This window comes from Hyla sarda, chromosome 7 (genome assembly GCF_029499605.1).
Source record: "Hyla sarda isolate aHylSar1 chromosome 7, aHylSar1.hap1, whole genome shotgun sequence".
NCBI lineage: Eukaryota > Metazoa > Chordata > Amphibia > Anura > Hylidae > Hyla > Hyla sarda.
In genome coordinates this window covers 225,823,938-225,841,117 of record NC_079195.1, presented here as the reverse complement: position 1 = coordinate 225,841,117, position 17,180 = coordinate 225,823,938, and the positions used below count along the sequence as shown (strand labels likewise).

The following is a 17,180-nucleotide window of genomic DNA, read 5'->3' as shown; positions in this document are numbered from 1 at the left end:
CCCCCCATTACACTTATTCTTTGCTGCTGAAGAAAGGACTGAGAGAGTTCTGAAACGCGTCCAGCGTCCCCTCAATACCTATTGAGACCACCAGTATATTTGCCCTGCTTAAGTCAATAGCAGTCCGATACCGGACAATAAACTGTCAATCACCCGACACCCGGTGAAGGAGACATCCGCGCCTCGCTGCCACGAGGACGCCTCCGGCACATGTACGTGCGCATCCGCAGAACCGCTGCGACAACACCACCCGCAACCCACCATCTACCAACATCACCACTGTGGGAGACTGCCGAGTCTCCGGTGATGCTGCCGCTTACCAAGACAGCTACTCAGTGCTAATACACTGCAGGATTACACAGCTCATCAGGAGGAGATCGCAGCATCCCCGTGAAGTCCAGCGCATCAGTGTCCGGGAGCGGTGAGATACAAAGTATCATACAAATATGCATATTAACAGTGACTGCACACTAGCTGTTCATTTTGAATATTGTCTACAAATATCAAGTTTATCTTCTACTTAAACGTTGAAGTGCTTAAATAGCCGGACTCATCAGAACGGTTGCTACGGGTTACTAACCTTATGGTTGCCATTGGTTACCACAATACCAGAATCGGTCTATATGAGCAGGACTTTTTTATGAGAGGAGATTATTTACCATAGAGGATGGACTAAGACTCTCCCATCCAGATCCCTCTCTATATATATGTTTATGGTGGTCTCTATATTCTTATTTTATATCTTTTATAATTTTTTACAAGTATATTTTTATATTTTATATACTGTACTATACATATGCTATAGTTCTTAATAGTTGGTGCTGCGCCTACACAAGGGCCCTGTGAGACACAGTTGCTGCTATTTACATTTTATCTAATATTCAATTGTCACATTATATACAACCAATAAATTGAAATATTATTTTAAACACAACCTGTCCAGTTGTCTCAAACCCTGAGCCCTAATATATCTATTTCTACAGACAAACTACAATCTGACACCTTGGGTATAAGTGTCTAATTAGGTAGCCCGGGTTTATTTGGTGGGTAGTCAGACAAGAGCCTCTCCAACTCTTTTATATTATAGATTTGTAAATTACTTCTATTTAGAAAATCTTAATCCTTTCAGTACTTATGAGCTTCTGAAGTTGAGTTGTTCTTTTCTGTCTAAGTGCTCTCTGATGACACCTGTCTCGGGAACCGCCCAGTTTAGAAGAGGTTTGCTATGGGGATTTGCTTCTAAACTGGGCGTTTCCCGAGACACGTGTCATCAGAGAGCACTTAGACAGAAAAGAACAACTCAACTTCAGAAGCTCATAAGTACTGAAAGGATTAAGATTTTTTTTTAATAGAAGTAATTTGCAAATCTGTTTAACTTTCTGGAGCCAGTTGATATTTAAAAAAAAAAAAAAAAAAAGTTTTTTTTCCTGGATAACCCCTTTAACCGAATTGTCCATGGTGGACGTAGTCATTCCGACCAGTGGCGCAGAGATTCAGTGGCTACAACCAAACACAAGAAGAAGAATAAAAGCTCCTTTCCCAATCCCTCGCCGATCCCGTATGACCTTCACCAGGTAGTTTCAACGCCTTTACTTTGTTCAGTCTGCTGCGCTACATAGAGGAGTATGTTAATGATGACGGTATTACAAGACGCCGGGCTAAACGCTGCATCTGCAGTTTAGTCGTGAAAGATGAAATTGTCAAAAGCTTCTCCGTATTCGTCCATCACAATGGGACGGTCACAGATCAGCGGGTTTATCAATGAGAGGAACTTCCTGTTTAGAATGCAGCCCCGAGTATATTGTTTATGGGTCATAAAGTCTTACAACCGTCCTCCGACACCGACACATCAGTGTTTCGGCTTTCATGGCGCAGTAAATTAAGGGAGAAGGGAAAAAAAAAAAAAATAGTGTAAAAATGCTCCTCCGAGGACCGTAAAAACCCCGTTCACTTTGCAATGGTTAAATGGTATTTTATACGCGTCTTCTATGTGCGGCTGCTTTGCATTACATGAGTGGAGTACCTTGGAGATGACACACATCTGCAAGCATTTTATGAAATCCTTAGTCAGCACTTTCCAATCTGATGTGATTACTCCTTCATTTGACTGGAGAAAAAGGGGAAGAAGCTAAGATCTCGTACCGGACTGCAGAATTCTGTCTGATGTTTCTCCTTGAAGACTGAAAAGGAGGACCTGGGGAATATGCTTGAAGACAGACAGGCAGCGATCGCTCCTTAGTTAAGGGGCCGATACAATAGAACAAGGTGTCGGGGCTCGTAATGGTCTCTTTTTATTTTTTATTTTTTTTACTAGACTTTGAATTGTGCCGCAGACGCTTCACAGTAAATTTGTATAGTAATTGGCTGTGAAATGCGTTGGCACGACACTTCGGTGATCCGGAAACCCTGCAGGTCTTATACCCGTAAAAAGGACAGGAATCGGCAAATTAATTTTAATCTAGAAACATTTCACAATAGGATAAGGTCATGTTGTGAATCCAACCCAAAAAGTCCCAAATATCCAACTACAGTGGTCCCTCAACATGCGATGGTAATCCGTTCCAAATTTGTTGAAACCATCGTATGTTGAGGGATCCGTGCAATGTAAAGTATAGGACAGTGGTCTACAACCTGCGGACCTCCAGATGTTGCAAAACTACAACACCCAGCATGCCCGGACAGCCAACGGCTGTCCGGGCATGCTGGGTGTTGTAGTTTTGCAACATCTGGAGGTCCGCAGGATGTAGACCACTGGTATTGGAGGTTATACTCACGTGTCCACGCCGCTCCGGACCGTCACCACTCGTCACCGCTGCCCTGGATGTTGCTGTCCATCGCTGTCGCCGCGTCCCCGAGGTGTCCCCGACGCTCCGGCAAGGCCTCTGCTTCCCCGGCATCCGCGCTCTCCGTCGCCACCATCACGTCGTTACGCACGCCGCTCCTATTGGATGACGGGACGGCGTGCGCAGCGACGTGATGACGACGATGGAGAGCGCCAACGATGCAGGGGATCCCGAAGGGGACGCGTCGGAGCCCCGAGGACAGGTAAGTGATCGTCACTGGAGCACACGGGGCACCGTACACGGCTATCCGGCGGCAGCTGAAGCAGTCTGCGCTGCCGGATAGCCGTTTATGCGATGGCCCCGACATACAAAAGCATCGTATGTTGATGCTGCCTTCAACATGCGATGGACTCTGAGAGTGATCGTATGCTGAAATGATCGTATGTCGGGGCCATCGCAGGTCGGGGGGTCACTGTATAGTTAAAGGGGTATTCCAGGATTTTTTGGGTTTGACTATGTTACAGGGGCTGTAAAGTTAGTGTAGTTCATAATATAGTGTCTGTACCTGTGTGTGATGGTTTTCTCACAATTCTGTGATTTTCACCCCAATATTTATTTTTACCAGCATACAAAATGACTGTTGTCTCAGATTTTTCCCAGGTTGCAATGCGTCCGAGACCTGACTCACTAGTCAGCTGATGACAGGGAGCCTGTCTGCTTCAATGGGTGGAGCGATCACTTGGTGGTAGGAGGGGGATCAATCTGCAACTAATTAAACAGCTGTAGGCACCCTGATTGAAAACCACAGGTCTTTTGAATGGATGCAGCTCATTTATGTTTCAATGGGTGGGGTGGCTGATGTATGGGTGGGAGGGAGGGAGGAAAATGGAATTGTGGGATTTGTAGTAAAAAAAAAAAAGAAAAGTCAAACAGGAAATACCAGTTCACAGAAATCTAGCCACAGTGTTATGGTAATCTCACAACATAGCCATTTAGCCCCAAGACAAGCGCAGATCCTTCCTAAGCATGTCCATTACTGTCTGCCAGGTACATACTAAAATCACCTTATGGTGGAGAACTCCTTTAAAATCCTCCAGCTACTTATTCTGTCCAAGGATTCTTTAAACATATTGAGTTTGCAAGGACAGATTTAAGTGGGTGTTTACTTTTCACAATCACTTTACGCTAAAGGGACCCCTGAAAATTAAAGGGATACAAAACTATTTAAAGTCAACTGGTGCCAGAAAGTTATGCAGATTTGTAAATTACTTCTATTAAAAAATCTGAATGCTTTCAGTACTTATCATCTGTTGTATCTTCACAGGAAGTTGTGTAGTTCTTTCCAGTCTGACCACAGTGCTCTCTGCTGACACCTCTGTCCATGTCAGGAACTGTCCAGAGCAGGAGATGTTTTCTATGGGGATTTTCTCCTGCTCTGGACAGTTCCTGACATGGACAAAGGTGTCAGTAGAAAGCATTGTGGTCAGACTGGAAAGAACTACACAACTTCCTCTGGAGCATACAGCAGCTGATAAGTACTGGAAGGATTAAGATTGTTAAATAGAAGTCATTTACAAATCTGTATAACTTTCTGTTTAGCAAACATTGTTTTTTTTCCCCCTCTGGAGTACCCCTTTAAAGACTATTGTATGGTGCACCCTGCTCTTCATCTCTAGTTGGATGAGATAGAACACTCATGCTGGAAGTTGCAGTTTTGCAACAGCTGGAGGCACCCTGGTTGGGAAACACACCCTGTATGCCAGATGATTGGTGGGGGATGCCAGGAGTCAAAAGCCCCAATATAAGACCCCCAATACATTTGAGGTATATGTTGTGATACTCCAAAAAAGTATTCCAGTATATACTGTGGGCCCATTGGGTAAATGGACTCCAAAGTGAAGTAGATAATGTATTGGGTTCCGCACAAATAAAGTATATGTTCTGGAAATGGACCAAACACTAATAGGATGACTATGTTTAGTCCCTTAAAGGGATTGTCCAGCGGAAAAAAATAACTTATCACCTAAGTAGCTGATCACGGGGGGGTCTGACGGAATGCGTGGTGACGGAACGCGCTCCGATTAATTCTGTGGGAGCGCCGAAGGGGCCCGAGTACAGCACTAAACTGCAAATTGCTTTTATTTACTTATCTATACAAAAACCAAGGCGGCTGCAGCACTGGAATAAGTGCAAAAACAGGTTTATTTCATTTACAAATACAGAGACATGCAACGTTTCAGCTTCCCTGGAAAATGTAATAAAACCACCTGCATTTATTCCAGTGCTGCAGCCGCCTTTGTTTTTGCATATGCAGTGATCCCTCAACTTACAATGGCCTCAAAATACAATAGTTTCAACATACCATAGTCTTTTCTGGTCCATTGTAAGTTGAAACCAGACTCAACATACAATGCTACAGACAGTCCAGATCTATGAAACGTGTCATTGGCTGGAAGAATCGACCAATCAGAATGGACATTCACTGGTAAAACACCTGTATTACTGAAGTGTATGCACTGACTGGTGTCTGGTAGTGCCCCCTACAGTACAGGGAGGTATTACATGTTCTGTACTCTTCACCTGTATTACTGAAGTGTATGCACTGACTGGTGTCGCGTAGCGCCCCCTACAGTACAGGGAGGTATTACATGTTCTGTACTCTTCACCTGTATTACTGAAGTGTATGCACTGACTGGTGTCTGGTAGCGCCCCCTACAGTACAGGGAGGTATTACATGTTCTGTACTCTTTACCTGTATTACTGAAGTGTATGCACTGACTGGTGTCTGGTAGCGCCCCCTACAGTACAGGGAGGTATTACATGTTCTGTACTCTTTACCTGTATTACTAAAGTGTATGCACTGACTGGTGTCTGGTAGCATCCCCTACAGTACAGGGAGGTATTACATGTTCTGTACTCTTTACCTGTATTACTGAAGTGTATGCACTGACTGGTGTCTGGTAGCGCCCCCTACAGTACAGGGAGGTATTACATGTTCTGTACTCTTTACCTGTATTACTAAAGTGCATGCACTGCCTGGTGTCTGGTAGCATCCCCTACAGTACAGGGAGGTATTACATGTTCTGTACTCTTTACCTGTATTACTGAAGTGTATGCACTGACTGGTGTCTGGTAGCGCCCCCTACAGTACAGGGAGGTATTACATGTTCTGTACACTTTACCTCTGCCAGGGTTAGCTTCTCCTTTGGACACCAGGTGAAGGCGGCTCCATGTTACTTTTTTAGGACACCGTGTATACTGTACAGGACCCTGAAGAAGCTCCTGTCCTTTACATAGACTAGTGTTTCCCAAGCAGGGTGCCCCCAGCTGTTGCAAAACTACAACTCCGAGCATGCCCGGACAGCCTTAGGCTGTCCGGGCATCCTGGGAGTTGTAGTTTTGCAACAGCTGGGGGCTCCCTGCTTGGGAAACACTGACATAGACAGTGATTACAGCTCCCAGTAGATCTTTATTACTTTTATATGTAAGGATTAGCTTTATCTATATTAGTTATCTACATATTTTTCTTTAATCCTCACCTTTTCCTATTTTTGGATGACATTTTGGGGCTTCAGAACCAATTACCAGGTTTCCATAGAGTTCTGGTCTCAACATACAATGGTCGTCCTGAAACCAATTAATATTGTAACTTGGGGACCACTGTATATATATAGATAAGCAATTTACAGTTTATTGCGTCAAAAAAATTCCCCCTAAAAATCTGGTGTCGTTCATCCTTCCCGTCATCTCCTCTGTACTCCCGTATTGGCGTATTCCGACAGTGTACTATATCTGCAATGCACTGCAAGACCGGTCTTGATGAAAGGGAGGGGGGGGGGGGGGGGGGGGGGGGGGAGAAGAAAGTTTGAAAGCTGAATTACCAAAGACTCGAGAGCCGCGCTGCGCAGCTAAAATAAAACTCCCGACTCAGCACCTTCTATTGATTAAAAACTAACCTTTAAAGTAACTTTCGGAGTGTGCGGTTAGCATTTAAATTTACGCACGTCATGAAGTTGATTTGTGTTACGGAATAGCGAACTCCATGAGCGTCACTCCTTCATCCATATTTCGTGAAGTATTTCATGATAATGTCAATAAGAAGGTGCAACCCTAAAAGGAGATCCTCATTTGGTCCTGCACTTTTCCCCTTCCGGTGCAGTCCCCCCCCCCCAATTAGGCTATGTTCACACGGAGGAATTTCTTTGCAGATTCTGCGTGGAACTTGTGCTGAATTTATGCAGAAACAGATTCCGGACAGAATTCAGAATCCCGTTGACTTCAATGGACTCTGCTGAGGAATTCTGCAAAAACTATTTCCATGGGCAGAATCCGGAATGCAGAATTTTCCCAGTGGGAATTCTGCAGCCGAAAATCTGCTGTGTGAGGCTATGTTCACACGGTGGAATGTTAGCCTGGAAAACTTCGGGGCAAACATTCCACAGACAGTAGGTGACGGCAGAAAATTCCTGCGCTAGAACCGTTCGGAAATGCGTCATCTCCATAGACAGCAATGCATTTAAGAGCAGATTCTGCAGAAATAAGGCTAGGTTCAGACTACGGAATTTCAGCCTGCAATTCCGCTTTAAAATTGCTGGCGGAAATTCCGCTTGCTAAAATGTATAGTGCAGTGAATGGGTTTCCGTTCACAAATTCACACTTTGGAATTTGTGAAGCGGAATTTGTGAACGGAAAATCCACTTGGAAATTTCCGCCTGAAGAAAGGCGTTGCTCTTTCTTCAGGCAGAAATCCGCGCGGAACACATTGCAGTCTACTGGAGACTGCAGTGTCCGCGCGGTCCTAGCGCCGACTGATTCAGTCAGCGCTGGCCGCACTCGGAACCTCCGGGTGGAAATTTTCTGCCCGGAGATCCCGTAGTCTGAACCTAGCCTAATAGGGAAGTCTATTCTTTTTGCGGTCGCCGGAATCAGGATTTCCTCTGCAGAAACATCTACCTCAGAAATTCCGCTGTGTCCACAGTGCAACAGAATCCTATTGAAATCAATGGGACAATGGGAATTTCCGAGCTATATATTCCTGCGAAATTCCGGTTGTAAATTCCACCGTGTCAACATGGCCTAAATGGGACAGTGAAAATTCCGTTCACCACCAAGTTAACTTCATGTAGCAGAATTTCCTAGCTGAATTTTTCCTCCGTATTCCGCCGTGTAAACATAGCCTAAGGGTACGTTCAGACGAGCGGATTTACAGCGTATTTTACGCTGCAGATCTGCAGCTGAAGGACCTCTGTATGGTGCCTTTACATGTGCCTGCTCGGAGCTGCAATACGCCGCTACGAGCAGACACACAGAAGAGATGTGTGAGTCGCGGCGCATGCGCGGTGTACTCGCACACATCGCGGCCGCTCCCCCTGCTCAATGAGCTAGGCAGAGCCCTGCCGCGATGTGCGAGTATACTCCGCATGCACGCGGCGACTCGCACATCGCAGTGTGTCTGCTCGTAGTGGCGTATTGCTGTTCCGAGCAGGCATATGTAAAGGCAGCATATATTGGTCCTTCAGCGGCGGATGCGCAGAGAAATACATGCGGAAAATCCGCTCGTCTGAACGTAGCCTAAGGCTGCATTCACACAAGGGAAATTCCGCCTATCCGCATCAATTCCACATCCGCATTTGTTTTAGCAGAATTCCGCATCTTTTTCTGCATTTGCGTAATTGACGCATAACTGATGCGGAATTAGTGCTGCAGAATCCGGATGTTTTCTGCATGATTCCGCAGCACAGTTAAAAAGATGGAATACATGCGGAATTCCTTACAAATTCCGCACGATTTCTGGAATTTCCGCTCAAATTTAATTCCCATCAACTTCAATGGGATTCCGCAGCTGAAGTCAGAAAAAAAATATAAGACCAGACTTATATTTTTCCGGAACACAGAAAGCAGGATTTCCGCATCAAACATTCCGGCAGCAGAAATTCTGCTGTGTGAATGACCATGTGCGGAATCCCATTAAAGTGAACGGGCCGCAAAAAATTTATACTGAATTTCGCACAGAAAATTCTTGCTGAATTTCCTCCATGTGAACGCGGCCTAAGGCTGGGTTCACATCACGTTTTTGCCATACTGTTTTCAATCCGTTTTTCTAAAGAAAACCGTATGGCAAAAAACAACCGGATGGAACAGTACGGGAAAAAGTAAACCGTATACTGTTTTTAAACCGTGCATACAGTTCTGTCTGTTTTTATTTAAAAAAAAAAAAAAACATCAGTTTTTGATCATTTTGTCTATTTTTAATGGGAGGGGTGTTGGGTGGGGACTTTAGGATGCAAATGCGCATGTGCAAAGTAAAAACCATATACAGTTTCCCGTATGGAACCATATACATGTGCGTTTCCCATTGACATCCATGTTAAAAAAAAAACGTATGCGGTTGCAGTACGGTTTTTAAACCGGAGTCAAAACCGTGGTTGACCACGTCTTTGTCTCCGGTTTAAAAACCGTACTGCAACCGCATACGTTTTTTTTTAACATGGACGTCAATGGGGAAACGCACATGTATACGGTTCCATACGGGAAACCGTATACGGTATTTACTTTGCACATGCGCATTTGCATCCTAAAGTCCCTACCCAAGACCCCTCCCATTAAAAATAGACAAAATTATCAAAAACTTTTTTTTATTTTTTTTTATTTTTTTTAATAAAAACAGACGTAACTGTATGCACTTTTATAAACAGTATACAGTTTAAAAACGCATACGGCTTACTTTTTCCCATACTTTTCCATCCGTTTTTTTTTGCCATACGGTTTTTCTTTAGAAAAACGGATTGAAAACAGTATGGCAAAAACGGGATGTGAACGCGGCCTAAGTGTGCAAAGTGAAAAAGCACAACAATCGGCCCCTTTGTCTAACTTTTCCCCGTGTACCAGAACAGGGACAGATTCATTAAACGCACCGGAGTGCTTTTTTTTGGAGTGCGGGGTCCCCACTCTCCTACGTAGGTCATTAATCACAAAGCGAATGAATACTTGCAATGTGTTTGCAGTGGATTTTGCAACGTCAGAGGAACAAAAAAAAAAGGGGGGGGGGTGGGTGGGAAGGTTTTCGGTGGGAGGGGAGGCCGGGACTTTCTTTGCTAATGATAGTCACGTCTGCCTCTGTCTGGTTGCTCCTAACAACCAGACATGATGTAACACCGCGATGAACTTGAACTTGGGGAGTTGAAACGGGAACAATAGACCAGAGTAATCAATAATGCCTATTTCAGTGAAGGATTACAGATCTGCTCTGGGGTAACCTTGTCTTGCAAGACTCCGGTTGAAAAACTAAGAAAACTTTTTAAGTGCGAGGAATTTTATGCAGCTTTCGTTTATTGTCGGCCGGGTTTTTTTTTTTTTTTTAATTTTAATTTTATTATTATTTAATTGTTTAAAGCCCGGCTTTAAAGGACCATGTGCGAGAGAATGGCGGTGCACCAGCTGTTTACACATGGCGAGTTCATTCATAAGCCATGTGCACAGCTGCTATGCATCTTGGGTCATGGAAGGTAGCCGAAAAAAAAAGCATTGTCTGTAATAAGAGCCCGGTGCCCGGGCCAAGAACTGACTGACTGAGCTGGGAAAAGAAGCCGCTTTAAATCTAATTACAGGATGGGGAAATGTTCTGTATCCCACGGCAACCAATCGCGGTGCTGGATAGGGTACAAAGAGTCGTAAAAACCTCCCATCTGATTGGCTGCAGGGATTACGGTGCCGTTATATGATGCTTGGAATATTATAGTAGTATTATAATCCTCCAGCCCTGTGTCTCCCAAGCAGGGTGCCTCCAGCTGTTGCAAAACTACAACTCCCAGCATGCCCGGACAGCCTTAGGCCAGTGTCTCCCAAGCAGGGTGCCTCCAGCTGTTGCAAAACTACAACTTCCAGAATGCCCAGACAGCCTTAGGCCAGTGTCTCCCAAGCAGGGTGCCTCCAGGTGTTGCAAAACTACAACTCCCAGCATGCCCGGACAGCCTTAGGCCAGTGTCTCCAAAGCAGGGTGCCTCCAGTTGTTGCAAAACTACAACTCCCAGCATGCCCGGACAGCCTTAGGCCAGTGTCTCCCAAGCAGAGTGCCTCCAGCTGTTGCAAAACTACAACTCCCAGCATGCCCGGACAGCCTTAGGCCAGTGTCTCCCAAGCAGGGTGCCTCCAGCTGTTGCAAAACTACAACTCCCAGCATGCCCGGACAGCCTTAGGCCAGTGTCTCCCAAGCAGGGTGCCTCCAGCAGTTGCAAAACTAGAACTCCCAGCATGCCCGGACAGCCTTATGCCACAGTCTCCCAAGCAGGGTGCCTCCAGTTGTTGCAAAACTACAACAAGTTGTAGTTTTTCAACAGTTGGTGGTACACAAGTTGGGAAACACTGGCCTAAGGCTATCCGGGCATGCTGGGAGTTGTAGTTTTAAAACAGCTGGAGGCACCCTGTTTGGGAACCATTGCTCCAGCCTAAGACGTTGCTTGAAAAAAAAAAAAAAAAGTTAGACAAAAAGTTATTCGAAAACGCCGCCAAAATAATTTTTTTTCATTTATTTATTTATTTTTTAGTTATACATTTATTTTTAAGTTTTAAGTTTTTGGTTTTTATTTTTTCTCTCATTGGCTTAGGGCTGTTTGCATAGAAAAGATAAAGTTTTATTTATTTATTTTTTAAGATTTAACTTGGGGGTTTAAACAAAAAAGTTTGGCAGAAGTTATTTAGAAAACTATGCAAATTTTTTTCATTAATTATTTATTTATTTATTTTAAGTTTTTTCATCGGCTTAGGTTCGTTTGTATAGAAGGGATTTGACAATTTTTTGAAATCTTTTATTTTTGTTTATATTTTTGGATCAGTTTTCTGAATAAATAAATGGGCTCTGTTCACATAATGCATTGGGGCCTCTGTCATTGATGATGGGAAGAATAGCGCAGCCTACGGGCATCATGACTGTTCCCAACGCTGGACACTAGAGATGAGCGAACTTACAGGAAATTCGATTCGTCGCGAACTTCTCGGCTCGGCAGTTGATGACTTTTCCTGCATAAATTAGTTCAGCTTTCAGGTGCTCCCGTGGGCTGGAAAAGGTGGATACAGTCCTAGAAGACTCTTTCCTAGGAATGTATCCACCTTTTCTAGCCCACCGGAGCACCTGAAGGCTGAACTAATTTACGTAGGATAAGTCATCAACTGCCGAGCCGAGAAGTTCGTGACGAATCGAATTTACTGTAAGTTCGCTCATCTCTACTGGACACCATTAAAAGTCAACTAGTGTTTGTCATGCAGCAGATCTGACGCCGTCGTGTACAATTTTGCAGAATTATATATATATAAATATAAGTAGTAAAAATTGTCCTTGTTGCCTATAGCAACCATTCATAGCGGAGCTTCCGCTGCAGGACTGGTTGTTATGGGTATGAAGGCCGGTATTAATCATAAAGCCCAGGGGGGGTGGGGAGATTTATCAAAACCTGTGAAGAAGAAAAGTTGACCGGTTGCCCATAGCAACCAATCAGATCGCCTCTGAAAAATTAGAAAGAAGCGATGTGATTGGTTGCTATGGGCAACTGGTAAACTTTTCTTCAACTGTTTTGGGGTAAAAACTTGGCCTCCCCTATGTTTTTTTCCCCCCCACAAGTCCATGGAGTCTGGGTCGACCTTCTAATCATACTTTCCGTTTTGGGGGGGTTCTAACCTTTAGGTGAGGGTGCGAGCTTGTTGCCTTGTTGTTCTGCGTGTACATTGGAGATTTAAAGGGGTACTCCGGCCTTAGACATCTTATCCCCTATCCAAAGTATAGGGAATAAGATGTCTGATCGCTGGGACCCCTACGATCTCCGTTCAGCCCCCCGGCATTCTATGCTGGGCACTGCTCCCGAGACAGAGACGTGATGTCACCGCCATGCCCCTCGTGATGTCAAGCCACACCCCTCCATCCATGCCTATGGGAGAGGGCATGATGTCACGTCTCAGGAGCAGCGCCCGACACAGAATGCCAGGGGCTGCACAGAGATCGCAGGGGTCCCAGTGGTGGAGCCCCTGCAATCAGTCATCTTATCCCCTATCTTTTATATAGGGGATAAGTTGTTTAAAGGGGTACTCTGGTGGAAAAAAAAATGTTTTTAATCAACTGGTGCCAGAAAGTTAAATAGATTTGTAAATTACTTCTATTAAAAAAAAATCTTAATCCTTCCAGCACTTTTTAGCAGCTGTATGCTACAGAGGAAATTCTATTATTTTTCTAATTTCTTTTTTTGTCTTGTCCACAGTGCTCTCTGCTAACACCTGATGCCCATATCAGGAACTGTCCAGAGCAGGAGAAAATCCCCATAACAAACCTATGCTGCTCTGGACAGTTCCTGACACGGACAGAGGTGTCAGCAGAGAGCACTGTGGACAAGACAAAAAATAAATTAAAAAAGAAAAGAATTTCCTCTGTAGCATAGAGCTGCTAATAAGTACTGGAAGGGTAAAGATTTTTTTTAAAGAAGACATTTACAAATCTGTTGAACTTTCTGGCACCAGTTCATTAAAAAAAAAAAAAAAAAAAAAAGTTTTCCACCGGAGTACCCCTTTAAGGCCAGAATACCCCTTTAAAGGGTACCTTTCATCAAAAAAACTTTTGATATATTATACATTAATGTATGCAGAATAACTTTCCAATAGCATGTTATAAAAAAAAATATGCTTCTTTCCATTTAATTTTCTACTTTGAAAAAAATACCACTAGGTGTCTCCCTACCAGTCCTTTTTTTATAGATTTCAGACTCATGCTGGAGTCCTAAATCTCAGACTGCAGCCGGGACACAGACAAACTCCCTGGCAGGGAGCAGTGCTGAGCTTGTCTGTGTCCCGGCTGCAGTCTGAGATTTAGGACTCCAGCATGAGTCTGAAATCTATAAAAAAAGGACTGGTAGGGAGACACCTAGTGGTCATTTTTTCAAAGTGGAAAATTAAATATAAAGAAGCATATTTTTTAATAACATGCAATTGTAAAGTTATTCTGCATACATTAATCTATAATATATCATAAGTTTTTTTGATGAAAGGTACCCTTTAATAAGAGTCCTTGAGATATAGCTGATGTGAATATATATACAGTAGATGCAATTTTGGTGAACCGACATGAAATTACCCAGACTGGAGCTAGTCCTGACCCTCCTCTGGTTTCCTTGTTTAGGAGGTCTATCTGTTTTGCATATAGGAGGGAATTTATGATTAGCCCAGATTTTTGCGTGGTGTGAAATCTGTGTGTGATTTTCTTATTGGTTGCACCAAATGTATAACGTTGCACACGTCACTTCATAAATTTGCACAAATGACCCTCTGGATAGTACAAAAAAAGGGTGAAAAGCTCACACACATTCCTACAAAGCCTTAAAGGGGTATTCCAGGAAAAAACTTTTTTTTTTATATCAACTGGCTCCAGAAAGTTAAACAGATTTGTAAATTACTTCTATTAAAAAATCTTAATCCTTTCAATAATTATCAGCTGCTTAAGTTGAGTTGTTCTTTTCTGTCTGGCAACAGTGCTCTCTGCTGACATCTCTGCTTGTCTCGGGAACTGCACAGAGTAGAAGAGGTTTGCTATGGGGATTTGCTTCTACTCTGGACAGCTCCCGAGACACGTGTCATCAGAGAGCACTTAGACAGAAAAGAACAACTCAACTTCAGAAGCTCATAAGTACTGAAAGGATTAAGATTTTTTTAATAGAAGTAATTTACAAATCTGTTTAACTTTCTGGAGCCAGTTGATATATATATCGTTAAACGTTTTTTCCTGGAATACCCCTTTAAGATAACTTTTCCACCGCCGTAGAGCAGCAGTTTGTACCTCAGAGCTTATATTCATACCATAACAACAGACAGGAAGTGATGGAGCCGTCGTCTGGTCACCAGTCACTGACATGAAAACAAGAATAGAGAGGTGCCCCCGCCCCCTCAGTGACTACTTACCTGGGTCATGGCAGCTTTTTGAAAGTATAATTTTTATAAATCATAGTGCCCCTGCATCCCGCTGCCTGTGCCTGTTTCATGCTGTCTGTGGTCTGGGCAGCATGAAACAGCTGACATGTTCCCCTTAAAGGGGTAGTCCGCTGCTCGGCATTTGGAACAAACGGTTCCGAACGCTGGAGCCGGGAGCTTGTGACGTCATAGCCCCGCCCCCTCATAACATCACACCCCGTCCCCTCAATGCAAGTCTATGGGAGGGGGCGTGACGGATAGTCCCATAGACTTGCATTGAGGGGGTGGGGAGTGACGTCATGAGGGGGTGGAGCTATGACGTCAGGAGCTCCTGACGCCGGCTCCAGTGTTTGGAACAGTTTTTTCCGAATGCTGAGAAGCGGACTACCCCTTTAACAACGAGTAGATAGATTTATTATGTGTGAAAACATTACAGATGTTTTTTACAAATAAATACATAATTTCATGAACTGAACCCAGAATTGCATGTATGAGCGTAAAATTGGTTAAAGAAAGTTTCCGGGAGCCAACCAATCAGATTACTTTTTTCATAAAAAAAAAAAAAAAAAAGGCCTTTTAAAATAAGAAAGAAGTGATCTGATTGGTTGCTATGGGCAACGAGTCAACTTTCCCTTGTGCAGGTTTTGATAAATCTCCCCCAATGTCTCTGATGGGCCCAGCAGGTCTAGGAGAAGACTGCCCACATTTTCTCCTAGGGTCTATTTCTTACCAAATGATCACCTATAACCTACTGGATTCCATTGATTATGTATCCTAAGAGTTCAATAATGATAGCAGATGATTGGCAGATGTCACATGTTCTGTATATGGAGGTGGGCCATAGAACCATCTTCTCTTGTGGGCCATAGAACCATCTCCTCTGGTGGGCCATAGAACCATCCACCTCTGGTGGGCCATAGAACCATGTCGTCTGCTGGGCCATAGAACCATCTCCTCTGGTGGGCCATAGAACCATCCCCTCTGGTGGACCATAGAACCATCTCCTCTGGTGGGCCATAGAACCATCCCCTCTGGTGGACCATAGAACCATCTCCTCTGGTGGACCATAGAACCATCTCCTCTGGTGGACCATAGAACCATCCCCTCTGGTGGGCCATAGAACCATCCCCTCTGGTGGACCATAGAACCATCCCCTCTGGTGGACCATAGAACCATCTCCTCTGGTGGACCATAGAACCATCCCCTCTGGTGGGCCATAGACCATCTCCTCTGGTGGGCCATAGAACCATCTGCTCTGGTGGGCCCAGGGCAAAAGGGTTCAACACTGTTACAAAGAATAATTGCTCAAAGTATTATGAGTATTTAACACAGATCTAAAAAAAAATCTCTTTGGCTTTTTTGCTGAATGGGATCCTACCCATACTTATTACTGTTATAGGGAAAGAGCAAATCTCAAAACATCTTCTTTTTTGTATTTTTTTCTTATCAATAAGCCGTAGTAATCATAGTGATCATAGAAGGGACTCTGGGATGGCTACACACACAATAGTCAGCCAAAAACAGTTGATCATTATCTGTAAATTATGCATTCATGATTATTTTCATGGGCTGAAAATGTTTGGCATGATTGGCCCAATTTGTCATAGTTTTTAGCATGATCATTCATATGAACAATCCCATGGGACTTTGATGGCCATGTTGTTCCGATGATCAAAGTCCAATGTGCATGGCCAACTTTAGCCTTGAGATTACTAAACCAGTCGAGATGACATTGACTTACCATACTAGTTTTTCAAAAAGAAAATGTCTCCTGTAAAAATGTGTAATATAATATTTTTTGTGTTTTGTTTTTTTTTGTCTTTCCAGTCCTGGTACCTGGGATAATGGTCACAGATTTCTATCACACACATGACAGACCACCTGGCCCTTCCCATCTCTGTAACATGGAAGAAAATGGTGACAACACGGCACAGTTGCTTCGCTCCAATGGAAGGGGAAGACTTGTGTCAACAGCATAACAACGTTGAATAAGAAGAAGAAATAAAAAAAGAATCTTACGTGGTCGCATGGCAATGACCCTTTATAATCAGCCTTACTTCCCTTACGTTTTTATGATAACTCTCTCGCCGTGGGGTCTGAAGAAAGTTCTTGCCGGGAAAAGCTGGGAATCATGGCATTTGAAGTGTTTCATTGGTAGTGTAAAAAAATAGGTGGTTCTGGGTAGCCTTGGTCTGATGTTTTTTTTTTGTTTTGTTTTTTTTGTTTTTTTCTTACCGACTTGCTGTAATACACCTTCATCATGAAGCCCAGCATTTTCTGCAGTCGCTCCTTCTGTATGTCCATGGTTGGGAAACTTCTTGAGGAGTTGTGGAAGAGAAGCCCCCCTTTGAAAAGAAAAAAAAAAGAGAGGAAAACAAAAAGACTTAAAGCACTCTTAAAAATTTACATGCAAAATGACATGTGATATGAACCTTCTACTACTATGACTAAAACCAC

General features: G+C 43.6%; 1 protein-coding gene across 16 annotated transcripts in view; it reads left to right on the top strand.

Moving 5' to 3' along the window:
• Positions 1-16,968, top strand: part of NFIA (nuclear factor I A) — a 581,540-nt gene extending 564,572 nt beyond the window's left edge. For all 16 annotated transcript variants that reach the window (XM_056532915.1, XM_056532924.1, XM_056532922.1 and 13 more), the window contains one exon: positions 16,551-16,968. In XM_056532915.1, the coding sequence (XP_056388890.1) occupies positions 16,551-16,568 (18 nt within the window). In that variant the 3' untranslated portion in view covers positions 16,569-16,968. The remainder of the gene's footprint in view (positions 1-16,550) is intronic.
• The last annotated feature ends 212 nt before the right edge of the window (positions 16,969-17,180 follow it).